This window comes from Watersipora subatra, chromosome 2, assembly GCF_963576615.1.
Source record: "Watersipora subatra chromosome 2, tzWatSuba1.1, whole genome shotgun sequence".
In the NCBI taxonomy this organism is placed as follows: domain Eukaryota; kingdom Metazoa; phylum Bryozoa; class Gymnolaemata; order Cheilostomatida; family Watersiporidae; genus Watersipora; species Watersipora subatra.
This window is the reverse complement of record NC_088709.1, coordinates 31,580,327-31,605,091: the sequence shown is the minus strand read 5'-3', so window position 1 is coordinate 31,605,091 and position 24,765 is coordinate 31,580,327. Positions and strand designations below refer to the sequence as shown.

Below are 24,765 nucleotides of genomic sequence, written 5' to 3'. Positions count from 1 at the left end.
CTACCGGTTCATTAAAAATCAAAAATGTAAAATCACTTTTGGCAAAGTGATGAACCATTCCTTTGTCTTTATAATAATAAATAATAACAAATGCTGTAGACCAAACTGATTAAACTTGGACAGACCTTATGGTCAACTTATACAATAAATATTTTTTAATATAGAGCTGTATCCTGTTTGTTACAACTTACAAGAGACTACTAATACATATTGGCAAAATCCAAGTCTGGTCTCTAAAGAATGCAGCTGGCAAAAACCATGCAAAGCTTCTGAGATAACGTGTTTAATTTTTTTGTTTAATATTTCTCTTGAAAGTTAGTGAATGACCACAACCCTATCACGAGTGTTTGCGAACTTTACTTCAGTGTTAACACATTATACTACAACAGCCCGACATTTGACTACACTGTCCACACACTCTACAGAGCTTACACTGTCACAGTGTTAGCACATTTTACTATAGCATTTACAGCCGGTATGACAAGGTTAAAGCTCTTTAATATACAGAACACAGAGTATAGGGTAAAGCACTCAATAAGATTTACAAAGTACATGATACACATGTAATAGTACAGTATATAGGTATGACACATCAGTACTAGTAATACTACTGATATTATCTCTTACTAGTGATACCTAACGTAGAGTAAAATGTGCAAAACTTATAAATACACTGTTAGACATGAGGCTGGCAGTGTATCAAACACATAACACTCAGCAAATTCTTTCAATGGATTGCCAGAAAGCTGCAATGACTAGAGAATTTAATGTTCACATTGCTAGCATAGATAAGAGAGAGCTTATAGAACCAAATGTCTCTTCTGTTGCCAAACCAGAAACTGGGACGGTTGAAGGCAACCAAACTGCTTTTCTATGAACTAATGGCTATCAGGTCTTTAACTACTGGAGAACTACCTCAAAGATAGATTATTTATCTAACACAATAAAACCTTTACTAGCACAATTCTCTTTAGCATCATTTAGATAATAATCAATAGTGTTTTATATCTTTTATATTGTCTTATACCTTTCGTTGTTTTTAATATTTAGGTGTTAACAAGCTTAATGCTGGTGGTTAACAAGGTTAGTGCTAGTGGTTAAGAAGAGAAAGAAAGTAAAGCCTTCCTTTGACTTGAAGCCAAAAAGAGTCAGCATTGACAAACATATTTTTGTAGTTACACGTTTCTAAGATAAAGTGAGAGTCTTTTTTATTCATTATTTATTGAGGAATGCATGTTTCAAATTTCTCTTATATATAAAACATTTGCAGTATTTAATACAAATGTTTATTTGGCTTTTAAGCATAGAATATATTAAACAAATTACATTAAATTCTTAAGTAAATATGTCATTTTACAGGCGATGGTTTTAACATAAAAAACAAATTCTGTAATTTAAGCCCAGATTCCACTCTACTCAAGCCAAGCTGTAAACAAACATAACACTTACATATAACACTTACACATAACAATTAACACTTACACATAACACTTACATATAACACTTATATATACCACTTACATGTACAGATAACACAAAATATGGGAAATGTAGTACACTGCGAATAGTTAGCAAAAAGTAAATACAAAATAAACTGTGTTCTAATCAATAACTAGCAGTGTCAAGGCTGTGTATCATGTCACCTCCTGAATAAAAGGCATGTTTCTCATCTTTTCTGTGGTCAAATCATCCACAAACCAAAAATTAAAGCTAATTTATGGTCTTTCCTTTTTCCACTAGCGATGCTAGAGAGAGTTACTAGTGCCAAGTTGAATATCATTTACAAGGCAAGTGTGCCTTACCTTTTTTCTTCTTCTCATACGAATATCCATTCGGGGACGGCAGGGGCCCGCTTCGTGTTGAATCAGTGAAACCAACTCTTTTGCTATCTCTAGACAACTGTCTAAAATTTAAAGTAAGCATATGCCAACCATTTTAGAAATTTTTGTCTCAAAATCAACAATAAAGAGATTTAAATATACAAATATTAAACTGTTTTGCCTCACATGTGCTGAAACACTTTGAAGATGAGCTTACACTAGATTTTAGCAGATTTTCTCTGAAAGTATAAGATCTTTTTATCAGTTATGATTGTTTTTGATGTTTTAGGTGATTTAATTGTCAGGATGTTTTAAGATTAAAATCAACTAATCTTGATCGTCGTTAAAACGCTCAGAAAAAGAAGTGACGATATGACATCACTAGTTGCTATGGTTGCTATAGTTGTTATTGGTTGTGTTCAAGTTGCAGCGTTATGTGTCTCTGTCAGTTTTATTGCAACTATAGCCAGGACATCTATAGTTGCAAATATACATGACAGGACGACTATAGTGCAATTCTTTAGTCTATAGGACCACACTTTTGCTTGATTGGAGTATTTTAACAATTTTAATCTTATAACATCCTGGCATTCAGATCACCTCAAACATCAAAAACAATCGCAAATAATAGAAAAATACTGATACTTTCTGATAAAATCTATGAAAATTGGTGTAAGTTGGTCTTTACAGAAACTGAAAAGATCAGCTCACTCAAAGCAATTCTACAGTATCTACCTCTGTATATCTCTGTATATATGTACATTATTAAATTGATTTTTTGTTCCCGTCAGCGCCTTTCCTCATTTTTCAATATGGCTGAAAGATTTTAATGGCTGGCTTTGGCAATCAACAAGCTCGTGCTGTGGCTGAGGACCCTGGAAACCCTGTTTAATATTTTATTTGCATCCATTTAACGACCAAAACAATAGAAAAAGGTGTGAACTCGATGATTGATGGCCCGCTTGGGCTGGCACAAGCTGGTTTAGATGCGACTAGCTCAATCTACAGCTGCAACCGAAACAAGCATAGAATAATTAATTTTTCCTTCAATAAAAATTATATTCCCCTCATCATTGTAGATGCTCACATAAATCTTACACGCCTGTATAAATATTTATGCGTTCATGACTTGTCAGTATTAGGTCAACTGAGCTACGCGGCTGCTATCTATAGAAGCCATCCTAGGTCTTTCAAATCAATCAACATTAATGTGACGGGATAAGTATTCTAAAGCTCGAGTTTGTTGCTGAGTGGCAGCTGCTATCTCAAAAGGGACGCTATTAACGGCACGCTAGGTAGTTATATCAACCAAAAGCACTAACGTAAAGAATGTTAGTCGTATCTCGACGTGAAATGATTAATTGCTTTATGGACGATGATACGGTTGCTGTTCTGGCTAATCTCAAAGAAATTTCTTCTCGTACCATTTATTAGCTAACTGTACCTTACCCTCTAATCTGCCTACGTAATTCTTTTAAGATAGTTACCAGGAGTAACAGGCGTCATCGATAAAACCATCGACGGATGTTTATGGCAAATCAGACATCCTAAATCCCAACCTTCGTGACCGTCACACTAGCTACTAGTGCCATAAGATTATGTTTTTGTTTTGCACTGAAAAGTCGGGTCATACCGCAGCATCTGCTGGGAGAATTTACTATGATTTAAAGCTTTGAATCAGAATAAATATGTGATATTAAGATGGCATAAACATAGCCTGATATCCTTCAGAGCTTATATCGCGTCATAATGGTGCTCCCATCAAAACTAAAACAGTCAACCATTTAACCAACGTCGCATTTTAAAATACTTTATACAAAAGTTTTTAGTAATTTTGGATATGATAACATTTTAACTATTAAGTAGCCATTTTTGAATTTCAATTCGCTGTTATTTTATTAGATACAAAACAATTGCAGTGGCGGGGATCTTTTCAAAATGTAAACTTCGAGGACATTGCTCATGGTACATAACTTCTGAGAATGCAGTAAAATGCATAGCTATCACCTACTGACTATCTCAATAAAAGCGCATGTCTAAATTATGCAAAGATTAGAACATATTTTTTAAGATGTCTATTTACTTATGAGTAGCAGACTTTGCTTTATGTGAGGCACCATAGTGTGGAGGACCGGGACATACATGTATATTATTTACTGCACTTATATATATATATCCGCACTAGCAATTACCCGAACCTCTCGAACTTCCTTTATCACATACTTGAACTGCCTTTTTATTATTATATAACTATACTACTGAACTGCCTTTTTGTTACATAACCATACTAATCCTGTTATATCTTGCATGTCCTTTGTGATATAAATAGATCGGTAGGCGGAGCTAAACTATAGGCGCTGGCTATATAAGCCAGCGCGATAGATAGGCAAGGTGTGCTTGATTCCACTCATACTTGTGCATACTTGTATTGAAGATATCGATAATAAACTGCTATATACTCATACGAACTGCTTCTATTGACGCCTGCCTGGTTGGCTCACCGATTGTACAAGCAGGCTCAGTGCAACCAACAGACGGAACTGCCAGGGTGACTCTAAGAAGGCTAGGAGGCGATCCACGGCCTTGTCTAGGCTCGATCGGGTGTGCCATGGCACTAGAGATCCAGTCTTAAGACCAGCCATTAGTGGATCCAGACTAGCCTGGGATAGAGATCCAGAGGCAGGCCGGGGGTTTGGTTTCGGAGCAAGCCTGACTACTAGATTCTTGTCTTGGACTGACTGGACCGCCACAGGCAGGTCAGTCAGGCCTCGGACAAGGTCAGCCAGTAGCCCAGGTTGCGACTCCCTTGTTAGGAAGTAAAGCTGACTCAGCTACCAGAGTCAGATCCTTTACACTGGTGGCAGCAGTGGGATTTGCTTAACCCACAACAGGACGACTAACAGGGACTAAAAAGACGACGCAGGTATGACCAGACGGACTCGCAGCGCGGAAAGACCGGAAGCTCTCCGAACGGAGGGATTAGGAGGTCTAGAGCGACTGACAGGTGTCTTGGAAAGACTGCTCGTCAACCAGGGAACACAGGGACCCCCTGCACCAAGAGAAACATTCAGAGCCCCAGAATATGACGGGAATAGCGATGTAGAGGCTTTCATCAGGCAGTTCAACGATGTAGCCGTTGCAAATGACTGGGGGCCAGGGTCCGCGCTGTTACACATCCGAGAGAGACTGCGAGGGCAGGCTAAGGACTGTGGACACGGGCAGACCATACACGGCGTATTTAACAACCTCCGGGCCAGGTTTGGACTGACACCCAAAGAAGCCAGAGCCAAACTGCAGGGCCTAAAAAAGGACCAGCAAGCAACGCTATTTGAGCACGCCACCCAAATAGAGAAGCTGACCGACATCGCGTTTGGGGAAATGTCAGATCGCCTAAAAGAGGAGATGGCCGTGGACACGTTCTGTGGTACGCTGGGCAATGTTTATTTGCAGCGACATCTGCTAGCGGTGCCTACTCCTACGTTAGAGGCAGCCGTGAGAGCAGGGAACGAGTACTTACAGGTTCGACCTAGTATGGCGTCTCACCAAGCCCAACCCTTCAAGTCGGACGTCAGGGCAGTCCAGCCAGACGAGACAGGACAGGGCGAGGGAGAACAGGGCCCCGAAGAGCCGATTGTGGTGGCTAGGACTACCCCGAATACCCTCGAGCTGCTGTTGACCTCGGTGACGGACCTAGCCAAAGAAGTGGCCAAGTTAAAATTGTATATCCATCGACCGCAGTCTATTACAGAAAGCGGGACGAAGAAAAAGGAAATGGCGAGATGCTGGGGGTGCAACCAGGAAGGCCACCAGAAGAGAAGTTGTCCGCGGAGGCAGGCAAATCAGAGGACACCCTATAGGCAGGACCAGGGAAACGCCTACGGCCCGCAGCAGTAGGTCTACCTGCTGGCTGCACAAGGGCACCCGGACACGAAAAACACAGACAACGTAACAATACAAGTCGAAGGGAATCTGGAGTTGATCCGGAGGGTTGGCAGCATCCGACTAAAACGGTGGCACCGGTCAAGAGACCCCCGGTAGAAACGATTCCCGTCTACAACCCATATCAAAGTCTATGGGAACTGGACGAAGAGGAAGAGGGATGCGAGGCGAGCCCCCGGGACTCACCGCGGGCGGCCAAACAGGCGCAGCGGCAATACCTCCACCAGATCCAGAGACTGGACGAGAAACGAAGAGTTTATGGACGTACCAGAGAACCAGAGAGGCCAGGGCGGAAGAGAGGTCCCACTAGGGCCGAGCACCCCGAGCGATCTGGACAGCAAGGGTCGGGACAGAGAGCGGATTCAGGGGTAACTGAAGCTCTCGAGAGACCAACGCTGTACAGATCAGGAAGGAGGGAGCTTGCGACCCAAATGGAACCCCGCCGTAAGCCTAGACAGGTTAGGTCAGAGAGAGATGGCCCCACCGGCGCTGATCCGTTCAGGAGATCCGTATCAACCGGATCAGGATGGAACGAGGACCCAGCAATGGTGGAGCATCTCCAGAGACTGGAGTACCATAGACCCAGAGACGAAAAGGGCTGGAATGAAGCCGAACCCCCGAGACGGGGGCCGACCCGAGGCGGCCATCTCCGAGGAGGGAATCTAGGCCAACCCACGAGTCCGGTGTCGGGTCCGACAGGCCGGTACGGGGAGAGCACAAGGCCAGCTACTCCCGAGGAAAGCCTGGAGGACCAGCTCGAAAAGAGTCCACCACCGGACAGGCCTAGGGGACGTCCGAGGAGGAAAAAATCGGAAGAGATGCTCAATACCGCCGCAACGGGGGAAGGGTTGCCAAGGGTTGGAGCCTTGGAGAAACCCCATAGGTCGAGCTACTTCCTACCGGGAAAGGTAGAGAGGCAAGACCTCCTGTTCCTCATAGACACCGGCTGCAACACTAACCTACTCTCCAAAAAGGTGTTCGACAGAATGCCGGAGCGAGTGAGGGTGCAGTTAGAAGAGAATGACCGGTATGGACTCATGGCAGATGGTAGCAAGCTCCAGTTTTATGGACTGATAAGGCTAACCGGAAGGATCAGGGACGTGGCTATAGAGGAGAACTTCCTCGTAAGCCAGATCAGCGAAGACGCTATTCTGGGTATGCCTTTCCTGATCTCCCACAAGTGTCAGATTGAATTCGGCCGACCCGTCATTTCCCTAGGGAATAGGCAACTTACTTGCACCGACAAATACGGGAGGATAATGGTGTCCAACGTTCACGCCTGGAAAAAAGTTACTATCCCTCCCTTGTCAGAGGTAAGAGTGACGGGGAAGATCTCCGCCAGAAATTACGTGCCGATGGGCTTGATAGAGGGCTCTGATCCACACCTACCCGTGGCATGCAGCCTGAACAGGCCTGGAGAGGGGGGTGATGTCACCATACGATGCCTGAACCCCGGACGTCAACCGATAGAGTTGGGCGCCGGACACGTCATTGGCTCATACACGGCTGTGGAAGAAGAGGACATACAGACGGATCTCTGGTCTGGGCCGGAACACGGGAGCCTCGACGAATCAGGAGTGGGGTGTGCCACGGTAAAGACGGGGGAAGCCGTCCCGGGTCACCTGGTTGAGCTATATCAGCAGGCCCTCCCAGGATGCCGGCACGAAGGAGAGAAGCAGAGCCTGGCCCATCTTCTGACCAGGTACCAGGACGTGTTTAGCAAGTATGATGGCGACGTAGGAAGGACCGACCGAATCGCCCACAGCATACCCCTGATGGAGGGTGCCAGGCCGGTCAGACAACCCCCCCACCGGTTGGGACCCCTCAAGGAGGCAGAAGCGGACAAACAAGTACAGGAACTACTGGAAAAGGGTTTGATCGAGCCTGCCAATGGGGCATGGAGTTCCCCAGTCGTCATGGTGAGGAAGAAGGATGGCGGATGGAGATTTTGTATTGATTATCGACAGCTGAATGCGGTCACCCAACAGGATGCGTACCCCATCCCTAGGATTGATGAAAGCCTGGACGCCCTGGCAGGAAGCCGATTTTTTAGTACGTTGGATCTGACCAGTGGATACTGGCAAGTACCGCTAGATCCGGACGCTCAAGAGAAATCCGCCTTTGCCACGAGAAGCGGGTTGTGGAAGTGGAAGGTACTGCCCTTCGGATTGACGTCGGCCCCCGCCACCTTCCAAAGACTGATGGAGTCTGTACTTCACGGGCTCCATTGGAAAACCCTCTTGCTATACTTGGACGACATCATCGTAATTGCTCCAGACTTCGAGACCCATTTGGCCCGTTTGGGAGAGGTCTTCCAGAGACTCGCCGCCGCGCAGCTGAAACTGAAGCCCTCTAAATGCGAGCTCCTCCAGAGGAAAGTGAGGTACCTTGGCCATGTGGTGAGCCCGGAGGGAGTGTCCACGGACCCAGAAAAGGTAAAGGCAGTGGCCGAATGGCAGACCCCTCGAAATATAAAGGAACTGCAGGCCTTCCTGGGGACCACGGGGTACTACCGACAGTACCTACGAGATTACGCCACTATTGCCAAGCCACTCACGATCTTGACTAGCAAAGGGAAGCCTTGGAGGTGGGGAGCAGAAGAGCAGCAGGCATTCGAGACCCTTCGACAAGGCCTGATCTCGGCACCAGTGCTGGGGTACCCCAACCCAAAGAGTCAATATACTCTGGACACCGATGCCAGTAATGTGGGAGTGGGGGCCGTCCTGTCCCAGAACCAGGGGGGCAGGGAGACCGTAGTGGCGTACTACAGCAAGACCCTCAGCCCAGCCGAACAAAATTACTGTGTAACGCGCCGAGAGCTCCTGGCAGTAGTAAAAGCCGTCAAGCACTTCCGGCCCTACTTGTATGGTCAACAGTTCGTGCTCCGCACGGACCATGCCTCCCTGAGATGGCTGTGTAGGAGGAGGGAGCCGTCGGCTCAAGTAGCTCGGTGGCTGGAGATTCTGTCAGAATTCTCGTACTTACTGGAACACCGATCAGGGGTCAAGCACGGGAATGCCGACGGCCTGAGTCGACAGGTCTGCCCAAACGACTGTCGACAGTGTATCCGAATAGAGGAGCGAGACGGGGGCCCTAGCAAACAGGCATTGCTGGAAGGAGAGTCTGACACCGTGGCTGCAATTAAACTACCAGGAGACCGAAATTTTCGACAGCTGGTACAGAGCCAAATGGAAGGGACACAGGCTGTGGCCAGGATGTACTGGGCAGTAAAAAATGATCAGGAGCTACCAGAGGAGGAGCTGACTCTAGGGAGTAACGAGCTCCGGGTCCTACACAAGAGACGGGAGGCTCTGAGGTTATCCCCAAACGGCGTCCTGGAGGTCAGACTAACGACGGACGGCCACCCCAGATGGTGTACCCTATGTCCTCGGGCGGACCGGAGCCGGGTAATGTGGGACACGCACAGGCTTGCCCACGCGGGGGTTCACAAGACGGTAAAAAGATTACTACTCAATTGGTATTGGCCGGGACTGAATGCCGACGTGAGACGACTCATCAAGACGTGTGAGATCTGTCAAGTGGCAAAAACCGGCGGGAATCACGCAACTAGGAGCAGACACCGATTGTACGCCGGGCGACCATGGCAGAAGCTAGCGGTCGACCTGGTGGGACCGATGCCAGTGACTAACCGAGGGAACAAGTGGATCTTAGTGATTAGCGACCATTTCTCCAGATGGCAGGATGCAATAGCGATCCCGGATGCAACTGCCCCGGTGGTGGCCACAACCCTGGATGAAAGGGTGTTCTGTTATTTTGGCCTACCCGAGGAGCTGCACTCCGACCAAGGGGCCCAATTTGAGTCTAAACTCATGGGAGAATTATGTAGTCTATGGAACGTAGACAAAACACGGACTACACCATACCACCCCCAGGGGAATGGCATTGTAGAAAGAAACAATCGGAGTTTGGGAGATTCCTTGAGAGCCTTGCTCCTGCGCCGTGGGCCTACAGAGTGGGACTTGTTGCTGCCACAGATAATGAGGGCTTTCCGGGGCACTCCCCACTCCGCCACGGGAGAAACCGCGAATTACATGATGATGGGCAGGGAACTGCGATTGCCAGACCAGCTCTCAGACCCCGTTGCAGTCACTGGCCAGGCGGTACAGCCCTACGTACTGGAACTGGCCAGCCGGCTGGAGGAAACGTATGAAATTCTCCGAGACCGCCAAATGAAGATCCGGGTGGAGGACGATGAAGAGCCCCCATCGTTTGGGACCGGTGACTTGGTGCTGCTGGTCAACAAGAGACGTAGACGTGGAGAAAACCCCAAGTTACAGCCCAAATATGTGGGACCCTATACAGTCACTAGGTGTAATCCCAACCATACATACCAAGTAGAGAGACAAGGACAAATATCAGTACAAAACGAGGAGAGATTAAAACCATACTATGCGTGTCCAGAGGCGGATGGGAGGGCCCCAGCCACCAAGGAACCCTCCAGAAGGCCAAACATGAGAGGTGCCACTGGACGAAGAGAGAGGAGGCTGGAAGGACTAGGAGAGATGCTGCCCACAGTAGAGTACACTAGAAGGGAGCCCCCTCCGCCAACGCGGCAGGAGAGGATGGAACCTCCCCCGGATATGGACAGTGACACGTTTAGGAGACGACTTCTGGAGGTCCTGGCCAGAGAAAGAGGGTCCGCCTCGGGCAGTCACGATCCTACCGAGGGGGTTGGAGAGGCAACAGAGCAACCCGGTATATCCAACACAGAACCAGAGGAACCGAGTCTCGGGCCCTGTTCCGAACCCCCGGTGGAGCCTTCCGGACAGGAGCTGACAGAAGAAAAGGCAGACAATACCGCAGTCGATGAGACGTCCGACTCCGGGGTCACCGAGCAAAGGGATCCGCCCCAACCCGAAGTTTCTATACCAGCACCAGCTGAAGAAGAGGTGCGAATAAACTCAGAACCAAGGGGAACAGAAAATAGTATGGGAGAAAGACGAGACGGGAGACCCCGGCGAATGGTGGGTCCTCCTATCAGATACGGCCAGACTGTGTGCCACCAAATCGACCCTGAAGAAGAAGGATCGGAAGCCAGAGAAAGACAAGCCGAACTCAGGGAACGGTACCAGTCTACCAAAGTTATGGTGGAACAACTGGAGACCTTGATAGAGAGGGAAGGCCTGAGGACGAATCTAGAACTGATGTCTCAATACACAATTTTAAAGGAGTCAGTTGCCGAGCTAGAAGAGATGATGGCCGCGAGCCACCACGGAGAAGAGCAACCAGAATCAATCATACCTGACCGAAACAACTCGGAAAAGGGGGCGGAGACGAAGGCAGACGAAGAAAATCAAGCAGGAGAGGAACCGTCCGGCAATGAAGGCTTTCGACAGCAGACTCCGAACGGCAGAAAAATTCAGGAAGAAGAGCACGGCGGGACCGGAAAGCGGCCATCTTCTATTGAGACTGCCTCCAGTCACTTCAACCGTTGTACGCTAACGAAGAACCAGCTCTCTCCACAAACCTATATCGCGAAATTAAATATGAGACCAAGTTCAGATGAAACCGGAGCCATCGAGGACCAAGAACTGCAGGAATTATTGACAGAATTAGATGAGATCCTGGAAGAAACCGAGATAACGACAGGAAAACAAGAAGTCGATCAGGTAAAATTACCTGGGAATAACGTAGCCAAGAGAAATATCGCATCCATTGCCTATAAGGGAGAGAGGCCGGTAGAACCGGCAATAACCAATACCAGGATGGTGCAAATGGTAGGGAACAGGACGCCCCAGGACAAAGCCAAGCCAAAACAAGCCAGGCAAAATTCTGAGGGCCAGAGTTTCCAAGTCAGGAGCAGAGGTAAACCACTCCAGGGTGGCCCTCCGCTAGAGACTAGCCAGAGGCACCAAATGTATACTCCACTACGACCAGGACCAATGCAAGCCTGCTCGATAAACCTACCAACGATTCCGGTCGATCAGACAAAAGAGAACGGACTGCCCAAGAGAAGGAAAAACCGGGAAACCCTCGACGAAGTAGCTGAGGATATCTGGTACTCCCCCACTTCCTACGAAAAGATGGAGGCCGCAGAAGACCGCCAGAAGGGGGAATGCAGACTCTGTGGCTTTAGAAACAAGGACAGTAGGGTAGTAAGGAGACACATACGGCAACACTTCTGGCGCTACTGGTGCAAATGTCAGAAAAACTCATCGTCGTTCTTTAGTATATACAAGCACCAAAAGAAAGCCAAGGATTCCCGACTACACCCTAGTATTGTATACCAAGTAGACCAGGAGTGGTATACCGATTTTTGTACATACATGAAATGGACAGAGTGCCCCCCGTTTGGAACCTGCCTTCCCATAAAGGATGGGAATGGATGGGTACGAGGTAGAAGGATAGGACAAAAACGACTAAGGACAAATTCACCAGAAGAAAAGGGGTGTGCTGAACAGGAGACCCTCCAAGAAGACGGGAGGGACGGACAAGCCGACCTCCGCGTCCACCTAAACCGATGCCGAACCACCGAAGGAAGGGAGGAGCGGGTCCAAAGGCCTTTCCCCCAAGGGTATGTAATCCCAAGGGTAAATCAGAGGAAAGCGAGACTCATTAGTCAGGAAATAAACACACCGCCTAAGGGAGCTGGGATAGAGATAGCAGGAAAAGGCGAGACCGCTTTAGAGATACACGTCAGTGCGGACGATATCGCTGGGGTATATGCCGGAGCCGGTGCCAAGACCAAGGAACCTACCAGCAGCAAGGTAACCCGGGCCAACGAGAACACACGGTCCCGGCGGGAAGAGTACAACCGTAGAGCAGAAAGAGAAGAGGAACGATACCAACGTTACACCCGGATGGCCGCGGAATGCCGTATAGAAGCTCAGAGGTTGAGAGCACAAGCGCGACGTTTCCGCTGAAACGTTACTTATGGTCATTACTTAATTGTTCACCCCTGGCCAAACAATTGGGGGGGAGAGTGTGGAGGACCGGGACATACATGTATATTATTTACTGCACTTATATATATATATCCGCACTAGCAATTACCCGAACCTCTCGAACTTCCTTTATCGCATACTTGAACTGCCTTTTTATTATTATATAACTATACTACTGAACTGCCTTTTTGTTACATAACCATACTAATCCTGTTATATCTTGCATGTCCTTTGTGATATAAATAGATCGGTAGGCGGAGCTAAACTATAGGCGCTGGCTATATAAGCCAGCGCGATAGATAGGCAAGGTGTGCTTGATTCCACTCATACTTGTGCATACTTGTATTGAAGATATCGATAATAAACTGCTATATACTCATACGAACTGCTTCTATTGACGCCTGCCTGGTTGGCTCACCGATTGTACAAGCAGGCTCAGTGCAACCAACAGACGGAACTGCCAGGGTGACTCTAAGAAGGCTAGGAGGCGATCCACGGCCTTGTCTAGGCTCGATCGGGTGTGCCATGGCACTAGAGATCCAGTCTTAAGACCAGCCATTAGTGGATCCAGACTAGCCTGGGATAGAGATCCAGAGGCAGGCCGGGGGTTTGGTTTCGGAGCAAGCCTGACTACTAGATTCTTGTCTTGGACTGACTGGACCGCCACAGGCAGGTCAGTCAGGCCTCGGACAAGGTCAGCCAGTAGCCCAGGTTGCGACTCCCTTGTTAGGAAGTAAAGCTGACTCAGCTACCAGAGTCAGATCCTTTACAATATTAACTACTTGTTTTTTAATTTTATTTAAAAATTGTTTATAAAAAATAAAACCACAACTGCAAGCAACCTGGAAAAAGCACTTCTCAGCACCAGCTTGTTTACAAATGATACTGGTGGTTAAGGCAAGTCATTAACACACATACTTCGCTTTGGTTGGTGACCCGAAGATCAAATCCTTTTCAGTGATTTGTTTTTTTTGTGTGGCACTGTGCTCACAGTTCATATGCTAACATATATATATCTGAAAATGCTGCATCAATTCACAGGAAGCAGATCTTAAACAAAACTGCTGTCGATGAACAATTAATACATTCTATTGTGCAACCCTACTAAAGCTTTATTTTATTGAAATAAACTAGTTACAAGGCAGTTGGTTGTGACAAAAGTGATGCTTAAAAAATCACCTGAAAGAACAGCTAGAACAAATTGTGCTTTACTGAAAGACTTTTATTTTTATTTTCTAGAATTATTATAATAATAGAAGCTTCAGCTGATATAACTAGACTATTTTTCATTTTCTAGTGTAAAAAGTATTAACTAAATTATTAAAAATAGTTTTAAAAAGAAACTTTTTGAAACCTGTTTGTTGGGAGTGAACCATTTACTGAAACCGAAAATGTCAGAATCACAATACAATTTCCTTAAGTAAAAAACATAAATAACATTACATTAATTAAACAAAAGTCAAAATGAATTATTATTAAAACTTCTCCAACAAAATGAATGAACTTAAGAAAACAAGGACTTACCTTTTCTTCCTTCTCTTGATAAAGCAGACAATACCTATGACGAGCGCGATAATAATTACACAATTTCCTGCGCCGATTCCAATACCAAGGGCTAAATACTTCTGTTTTCTGGAGGTAGTGCCTGTCATATGGTTCACTGATAAAGAACTTGTCCCTCTTGGCTTCGAAGTGGCTATAATCAATTTATAAGTAACAAAATTAAAGCTATTTTCAAGCATCTAGATGACAGCAGCAGTTGGCTGACATAAGTGTTAGAACCCCTTATGATTTCCACACAAGTTGTTGTTAATTATAAGGAAGTAGTTCAAACAAAAATTGGATCTTTCTATGTTGATTCTGTGCGCTACCCGCTGTCAAATAGTTAAAGTTACCTTTCTCTTCAGGCTGCTATTCTACTCAGAATGTGAATAGCGAATCTCCATCAAGTTTACAAACCCAACACACTTTGATTTTGTATCAGCTAGTTGAAAGTATGACTCATTAGCAGGGTATGAAATTTATCAACAATAAACTATAGACAACTCTCCTTTGTTTGAGCTAATACAGACTGGACCAGACAATATTCTTCAAGTCCGACTGTACAGTTCTGTACTGTACATAAAACAAGCTATATTGTCTCATACATATACTCCTAGGTTACAGTATTTTACAGTATACATATAGAATATACACGAGAGAGTAAACTATGGTTATACGTACTTACTATAAGGTACACTATAATATTAATAACAGTAATAATAATAAACAAAAATTGCAGCACAACTGTACAACACTCTGACTGGAGTCTCACACGCATGCGCCACTTGCGCCACCTTTTGGAAAAAGTTGTCATTGTTCAGACAGACACAGCTGCATCAATTGAATGTCTTGGAAAGTGAAGTTCAAAAAAGTAGAGGCGACTGTAGCATTAACGACTACTTTTAATGAATTTTAGCAAGAGCAATCTTTATGGAGGTCAGGATAAACATATTTTAATTCTAGCATAACATGAGCCCTCCATAACCCTCCCTATCTTGATTCCCTAGTAGTCTCATAGAATACAGGCAATAACACGGGCCCTTCCTAACCATCCCTATCTTGATTTCCTAATAGTCTCATGGAATACAGGCAATCAACTAGGAATGGTTCAGCATGCAATAATGCTTTTGGAAAACTTATGAATTATTTCCATTTGTGGTTGTAAATATTTAAAATCGGTGTTTTTTGACAATTTAATGGGAATGTTGAAAATTTGATCTACGTCAAAAACTTACATTAATATGTGGTTTTATATGATTTGCTGCGATGCTTATATGGCTAGGATTACCAACTATATAATTGTAAACCATAAGTAAGATTTAATGCCCATTGAATGGATTGTGCAAGCCTATGATAAGATATGATAATATGAAACTAAAGATATATATCCCACCAACATGTAAACTTGTATATAGATTGCAAAACAGTTGCCAATATTGGCAGATGGTATATAGAGTTCAGGTGGTTAGAAATAATCTCATCCAAATCTTAATTCTGAGCCAGTGGTTCTTAACCTTGTTGGTCATGCCGACCCCTACCAGTTTCATATGCGTTTTCACCAAACTCTTACTATTAAAAAAAAAATTTCCTTGTTTCACACTCAAGGCATAGGTATATATTTTACTGGAGCACAAAATGAGCTGTACACTAACATCACTGTGTTCAAAGAACCAAGCGAATGCAATGAATGAATTCACAACAAATTACATGGCTTTTTTATAAAAACATCGTATTGCAAATCGGTTTGATTTCTGTTGTAATCTTTGTGAGACCTTCACCAAACTCTTGAGACTGATTCATTAAACCCATAGGGTTTGATTAAACCTCAGGCTCTAAGCCAACAGTTGATGAAAAAACACTGAAAGCACCCGATTTTATCTTCAATTAATAAAAGTTCCACGAACATGAACGAAAGAAAACTGGACTTCTAATCGGCTACTTGACAAGTTTCAGATTGGTCGACCATAAAAAGTTTTCTTGAATCATCAACCGATCCAACTTTTAAAAAAGTTGTTTACGCTAGAAGTAGCTACTAGCGTGTTCTTAGCCAAAGGTGCAAGAGTAATTTTGCAGAAAAGGGTACTTGAGCCTAACACTAAAGAGCTAAACAGTGACACTTTTAAACACACCCAATATTCTCATCAGCAGGCACGGTGATCCCCATCCTGAGATTCATATTGGTGCCTACGTTAGTATCTAGAACAATACCCACATCGGTACTTTTACTAGTCCCTACATCATTGCCCATATTGACGCTCACTTCAACACGTGTAGCAAACTCACATGACTGCCTACATCTATACCCACTCGAGTAAAAAAATAGTACCCACACGAGGAACACTCGATCAGTAGCCAAATCAGGACCTACAACCAGCACCCACATCAATGCCCACATGGGTACCCACATCAATGCCCACATGGATGCCCACATCAATGCCCACATTAGGTGTCCACATCTGTACCTCAACTGCCATAAACAAAATTGTCAACTCTTGCTTTCCTCCTTAACCAAAGTATGCATCTTAAATCTTTGTCATATGTTTGCACTGGTCTGGACTTGTCACTTGCATAACAATCTGTAGCTTTCCACAGCTTGGATTATGGAATAGGACAAAATGACATCCTATTGACAACTGTCGGCCCAAGAAGATGGATGATGAAATAGGCAATAAAAATAGTTTATATACTTATCAGCACACTGCTATAAAATTGGAATTTTAAGAATCATATAAACTGAAACTGAGATCCTTATAAGTTGTAAATGTACAAATGAGTTTATGTAAAAGTATATTGCTATTACAAGTATTTTATTAAATTTAAGAACTATATTCTGTTTTATCTAGCAGCTTCCAATCATTAGAAAAATGTTCTTTGATACTCGGAGTACATTAAAAAAAAAATAGAATTGTATTAAAATATAGTGTTTCTATATCCGTAAACCTAATGTTACTATTTACTATTATATAAATGTTAAATTAGTATAAAGTTTTTCTGAGCTTATTTTGAAGTTTAGTTAGTAGATGAAATAAACACTTCAAAATCTACTTTTGGCACTTGTGCATACTTGCCAAAACGGCCTTAATAGTGAATTATATTATCATACAGTACAGAGTATGTGCCCTCAAAGCTGTAGAGTTTTAACTAGAAACAGCTGACTAGGAAACTGAATGCGCTGTAAGCTTTTATCTAGATATTTGCCTTAATAAACTCATTCTAACATGTTTCTTTGCTGATTTTGCTCAGTGTCAAGGTGTTATGATGTTACGGTATCAAAATTTCACAGTGTTACAGTGTCCCGGCGGTACAGTCTCACCATGTCATGGTGTCACAAGGGTCATGGTGTTGTGGTGTCATGCTCGAGCGAACTATTGTGTATGCCATTAGAAGAACTCAAAATATGGAATCATTTGTGCGCCTAGTAAACACTCTCTGTGCAATTAGATGAGAATCAGACGGTACCGATTAACTAACCTACAGAGTTCTGTTGTAAAAGTTAATTAACTCTATTCAAAGTGTGTGTCTCGCTAATATACCGAGAGTATGCACCTTTTTGCATACATAAGCGCCTAAACTTTACGTACATAAAAATTCTAGCTTGAATAGCCTGAATATTATTTTAAGTTTGTAAGAGATAAATTGAGGGTCTTTCTTACAAATGTTAAACAAATTGTTTTAAAGCTGGCAACGCTCTACTGGGAGTCGCCATAGCCTAGTGGTCTAGAACCCCCTGACCCTGCAAACAACAGGCTGGGGCTCAACTCCCAAACAGGCTACTGGTGGTGACAGGAATTACACCCAACCTTAAATGTCTCTCTGCGACTGGACATGCCTCCAATCATTGAGGTTGTCTTGCCACTGGACTAAGATATGTCCAGTCCAGATCAAAGAGTCATTGTTTGTTCTTCAATGCCTTTAAAGCATGTACACAATTTCTGCTTACAGTAAACTAAGCTGATACCATACTTTATCTTCGAGGGATTGCCTACCCATAACTACTGTCTATTCAGTTGATAGCCAATATATCGACAGCAACATTGATCAACCAGTCAGCATCCATACTAAACAATCCTATTTATATTATTATATCTTAAACAAAGTTTAAATCATTTTTCTCTAATACGAAGACTGACAACTGTGATACAAAAGGGAGGCTATTTATGTGCCTATCATTTTTCCACTATCCTGTACCTCCGTATAGTTCTGAGTTCATTGGGAAATGGTGTAATACACTCGCAATGATTGGGTGGCCAGCGGCAACAATGCAAAGCTATTTGAGACAAATTTACAAATTATAGCTTCCGCAGATGACATGCCATCAATGGCAGTCGATAATGAGATAAAGATTGGACTAAACTGCACGAGTCCCCAGCAAATAAAGAATATTAATAGTGATGGTTGCACAGTGTGAAGTACTACTCAACTCATGTGGGATATTTTGATTACGTTATAACATATTTACACTATTTTACGCTTTTACATATTTAGATTTGACCTAAAACTGTCAATTTATTATTAGTCATAAAAAGAGCTCATAATATTGCTTCATCTAGAAATGAAAGAAACAGAGTAAGAATTATATCCAACATTGATAGCTTCAGGTACTCAATATAAATACAAACTGCTGAATGTCTGACTTTGCACCGGTAATATAAAAAATTACCTAATTAATTTGAGTAACTTAAGCTAGTAACTTAAGCAAGTCTAAGTATTTACTATGATAAGAGCCATTTCGGAAGTTTGCTTAATAATGGTTACATTACACTAATGGTCTCTAACAATGATCTCTAACAATGATCTCTAACAATGATCTCTAACAATGATATTTAACAATGATCTCTAACAATGATCTCTAACAATGATCTCTAACAATGAACTTTAACAATGAACTTTAACGCATCTAGTAACTAATAAACTAAGCTAGTAGTAACCGATAGCATTTTCCCCGCGCTTTAGGTGTGAGTATTTTAACCGGTGTGATAATCGTGTGCACAACTATTTCATTGCAGCGCAAGCAGGCCATGTGGTTTAGAGGGTTAACTCATGAGTCTGCAGACCTGAAGGTTCCCGGTTCAAATCCACAACGAAGCAGCTTTTTCGTAACCAAAACTTCATCACTATAACTGGCCATGTGAAATTTATATATATAGATACAAAGGCAACGAAGACTGCTACTCAAATGATATATTTCCTCCACGTGTTTAGCCTTAACTGCATATATCAACAACCACTTTAGTGATTTTATCTTATGATACTGCAAAGATTTTAATGTTTGAACTCTGAATAGAATATTTATTTGTAGGCTTTCAATACATACCATTCAATATTTAACATATAAGACAGACTTCATATTTACAGTGTAGAATGTCCATGTTTTATACTTTGGGTTCATGGTTCTGCTGTTTGAAATTTTTGTACAGATCAAAACCTTTCTACCAATGACTACATTTTGTATTTACTATGTATAAGCTGTACGTTTTATATACATTCATATCTACTAAATACATAGGTATGTACTATGTACATCTGTATGGACTATATATATATATCTATATGTATGTACTATATATATATGTACTACATACACATGCACATTTAGGTATTATATGTATCTGTATGTACCATATACATCTATATGTAGAATGTACTGTTTGGGTGTATAAGATACATGCTGTATGTACTGTATATATTTACTACTCGCTTTGAGATTTTCTATATTACATGTTATATGTATTCTAAAACATCTTTTGCATTATAAACATAGCCTGACCAATGTAGGTGAAGGTATACTGCAAGCAACATACTCCTAATTTCCTATATGCATGCTATATGTATTCGATACATATAGCATGTAATGGTTACATCCTAAACTTAGCCTGGATGATATAGGTATACTGTGAGCAACAAACTCAAATGAAAGGAGATAAAAATATCATACTGTTACATGTAATAACAAAATTCATGAGAAACCTTAAAGAAGAACTTAAACAAACTTTTAGTAGACTTTATCAGAAGTTTTCTTTTTTCAGAAAGTAAAGTTAATTTTTAATCATTTGAGATTGTTTTATATGTTTGAGCGGATCTGACTATCGGGATGTTTCATGATTAAAATTGATAAAACTTGATCATGATTAAAATGCTCAGATGAAAAATACGTGTGAAATGATGTCACCATCTGCTCAGCTGCCTGTCTCTCTCGTTTTGATATCAACTAGTGCATTCCAGTTGCAGCATTACATGTGTTTATTCTGTCAGTCTCTTCGCAACTACAGCGATCATAATTACACTTTCGCTTGAAGCTGAGCAATTTAACTGCTATCCAGCTCTGTTGATTTTAATCTTAAAACATCCTGGCTGTCGGATCACCGCAAACATAAACAAGTTGTTGAAAAAATACTGAAACTTTCTGATAAAACAACAAAATTTCGGAAAATCTTATGTAAGTTCATTTCAACTCAACTGGCAACTTACAGAAAAGTGATGAGCCTCTATTCTTTTGCCAATCGATGTCACCGTTTGGAGGGTAACCAGCATCAGGATCCCAGTAACCTTTCACATCGTATTGTATATAAAATCCTTGGCTACTACTCAAACTATCCGTTTTAAAATTAAATGTTATGGAATTTCCTATCGTTATTACTTCGTAAACGGTATTGTGGGCTCTGACTCCACACAGCTCTAACGGATTATTGTTGTTAAGGGCAGCGCTGATGCCACTTATCGTCAACTTGTCAGCACAAGTTCCACTCTGATGTAGCTGGAAGGCAATGAAATATATCTCTACAACTGTATTTGGTTCCAGCTCCGTAAGAGTAAAAAATGAGTTGATGAAGGGGTCATAGTGCTCGTCTTTTGAACCAAAGTTGTTGTGGCTCACGATATACCCGTGATCATTCAGCACGACAGGCTTGCTGCGGTTATGGTTGACTCCTGGATAGATTATATCAGCAACTGCAATAAGAAACACAATAAGGAAAATCATAGCAAGCACCTGGTAATATCAGCCTTTTTGTAATATATCCTCTTATTTTGTCAACTTATGTGTGGTAAATGGTGAAAATTTAATGATTTCTTACGACAAAAAAACATAAAATAATAGTTTTGACATCACTCTTTTACTGCTATTTTATGACCAAGCACCAATACTAAAGCCTGGTTTCTTTATACGTCGCAAGCACCAGTGACTGCACCCGTGAAAGCACCGCAGAGCTATCAGTGGTGAACCTATGCGCAGAGTAGGCACCGCCGAGTACCGCCGGCAGTTGCCGACGGTCAGCGCAGGAGTTCAGCGCTGTCCCACTTTTGCAAAGAGCCGCAGGCAAAACCCTAAAATTCACTGTCCAGATGAAGGTCAACACTTTCGAGACGGCATGGCTAGCGGCCTTTTTTATGTGATCACCAGTGACGCAGCTTTATGTGAACATTAGCCGCCGAGCCTAGCGCCGCATGTGTTTTGCTCCACGAGAATACTGCCAGGTCTCGTAGTCGATATGGGAACCAGACTTTAGCCATCTTTTATATGCTAAACTGTCTCCTGCATAAGCATTCATCATACTCCTATAAATCGTTTTGGGTTTACACCCTTCAGGTACAAAAAACTGGCCTCTGTTCAACTTTGGAGCATGTTTCTTGGTTGGCCATTTTGTAAAATTTCAAAAAGGATCATGTGACCACATAATCTCCAGTAAAAAGTATTTGTCATCGTTAAAGATTATGTAAACTTAACAAAAATTAGACTTATACACACAATTGAACTATTTTCATAAATAAATTCATTATATATAATAAAATTCAATCCTTTGTAGAATTTTATGAAAGGTTGTAGGTCCTATTTTACAATACGACAATGAGTATCATAAATTTAGTTTTAAAAATCATCTTTGAAAAAGTAAGCAAACGTTTAGTAGAAATGATAAAAAAAAATTATTAGCCAATAAGCGCTGAATTTTTCCTTTATGAGTCAGCATTAGACGTGTGAAAAGTGACGAACATTTGATTATCTGCTGAAGTCAGATGCCATATTATATAGATACTGACAGATTCCGCAATCACATGTAAAACTTTTCATAACATTAGACACTTTCATCAGCAATGCTCAAAAGAGAATCAATCATAATTAAGCTAGTGTGCTAAAATTATATATAATATAGTCTTGGTATTTTGGGTGGAGGCTGCATTAGCACTCGATAGCAAGCAGAAAACCTCTGTCAAAACTTTCAAGGCTGGAAACTCGAACTGGACAATATATGAAAAATCCATGACACCAACCTTTGCAATGTAGATTACAAAGTTGGGCGCAAATCTATACAACACACATTTTTAATACGTACAGCAATACCTATTTATGTAATCAAATCTAGCAAAACCAGAAATCCAATTTATATTCAGAGTTCAGTCTCAATGCAGTTAAAATGAAACTATCACTGTGTTTCCGTGCTTCGAATGGGTTCAGAGTTGCCCACTGACGACGAATTCGCATCCTACAGTTTCACGGATTCAGAGTACAAGTATATAGATCCTTCAAAGATATGTGATGTATATCTCAAAACAAGACATGTTAAACTAGACTCACTTTTTTACTGAATACCTTTTGCACAAATTTAGTGAAGTGAAATGGAGTCGAATGCGTTCAGATTTTACAGTTTCTGCTATTCGAAGTGAAGGCAACTCTGAACCCATTTGTCGAATGAAAACACAGAGTATATATACACGGTAATGACTACAGCTTCACTGCCAATCTTTGCTAGTTGCCCCTAGTAACTACGTACTTGGAGTAACTTAAACCAAACATCATCCAAAGGATAAACATTAAACTGTAGACGTGATTTAAGGTAATACTGGCTTGGACTAAACCATTACAAGTGTCAAGTTTTTGACAGGCCTAGACAAGTTTATGAAACACGACACATGACAATGAGTGTCAAATATGAAAGTTGACTTTGAAATAAAATGGTGCTGATGGGAGAATGAAGAGTGTTAAGAGTTCATTCTCAAAAATTCATGGATACCAGTTATTTATTATCATAAAACAATTGACTAGATCACAAAGGATTTTGGGCAACTTGCCAATACTGTATTCTGAAATGGCTACCGGTGATGTATTCTGAATTGTTATTTATCATATTGTAACAAAAACAACCATGGAACTAAATATTGTAACAGAAACAACCATGGAATCAAATATTTTTTAAAAATTTAGGTTACTTTTTTGCTAGAAGCTAAAAAACAACAACACATCTTTTTTGGATTGGCAGTAACCCCTGATATTCGTGATACTGATAATCGTGGTATTTTTTTAATTTCAAACAAATAATTGCAAATGGGTGTTTAAAAAGCCATTTTTCAAAAATCCAGTAGTTTTAAAACAAATACTTTTAGCAACCTAGCGTGACCTGTGTCCTATAGTGACCTGTGACCTAGTGACCTGGGGCCGTGTAAAGTGTGTAAAGTTTGGTTGAAACCAAACCAAAAATGAGAAAAAAACTAGAGGTTATGCAGACAAGCAGATACACAAAATTACAAAGTGGAAAGTCACAGAACACTGAACTGCCATGGTACTTGTGTTGATAAAAAGTGTGGCTAGCAAACATTATGCTTTGCATAAACTGTTGAGCCAAAAATGTTTGCATTAATCCAAGATAATGTACTTAAAAATAAAGAAAACTTTTAGTACTTTCTCATCTATATCTTCATACAGCTAGAGCTAATCTGTGGCTACTGACATTACTGATACCATTAATGTTTTTATGCATTTAATCAACTGGCTTCTGTTTTTCTGTTTTAAGATTGCATGTGATGGTAGCCAACAGACCCTATGTCTGGGCTGGCTTTGTATCAATTAGACTTGTTCTCACACTACTCTGCCAGACTACCGACAGAAGACAAGACATCTCGGTTTAGAAGGATGATCTTATTTACCGGAGTACCTAGATGAAAGGGAAGGAACACCAGCAAGATAAGAGCACCTTTGTGCCTTTTACGTATAAGTTCTCTATTGTATATTGATTATTGACTATATAGGTTCTCTACTGTATATTGATTATTGATTATATACAAAATACATATAGGCCCCTATATATATGTACAAACAACTGAAGTCTCGACTCAAAGCATATTGAATAAAAAAAATTAAACTAATAGATTAAAATTAATATTTGAGTTAAAATAAAACACAAGACTGTAAAACACAAAGTCTTCCCAAAGCTCTTATTGCAGCTGGTTTGACCAAACATAATCAGACATTAAAAAAACGAACATGCTACTTTTTTATGACGCCAAAAAGTAAAAGAGAGAATAATGTATAATTTCCTGTCTCAAAACTAACCACCGATAGTCATTTACTAGTAGTATATTAGCCCACTTCTAGTCAACCTTACCAAAAAAAACTCTAAGTTTGGTGAACAACTAAAGGTATTTTTACTATAAGAACAACAGGCTGTAATGGATAGCTAGACATTACATAAGTGATTTTAATCATCAGTCATAGAGTTAGCAAATATCAGCCATAAAGTTAGCATTTGTTAATCATGGAGTTAACAAGCATCAGTCATAGAGTTAGCAAA

The 24,765-nt window shown here is 41.9% G+C and overlaps 1 protein-coding gene across 1 annotated transcript in view; it reads right to left on the bottom strand.

Annotated features, from left to right (window-relative positions):
• Window positions 1-24,765, bottom strand: part of LOC137387479 (uncharacterized) — a 37,342-nt gene that overhangs the window by 8,853 nt on the left and 3,724 nt on the right. The window contains exons 3-5 of the mRNA XM_068073912.1: window positions 20,675-21,154; window positions 14,189-14,360; window positions 1,803-1,903 (exon numbers count right to left, since the gene is read on the bottom strand). Of these exons, the coding sequence (XP_067930013.1) occupies window positions 1,803-1,903; window positions 14,189-14,360; window positions 20,675-21,154 (753 nt within the window). The remainder of the gene's footprint in view (window positions 1-1,802; window positions 1,904-14,188; window positions 14,361-20,674; window positions 21,155-24,765) is intronic.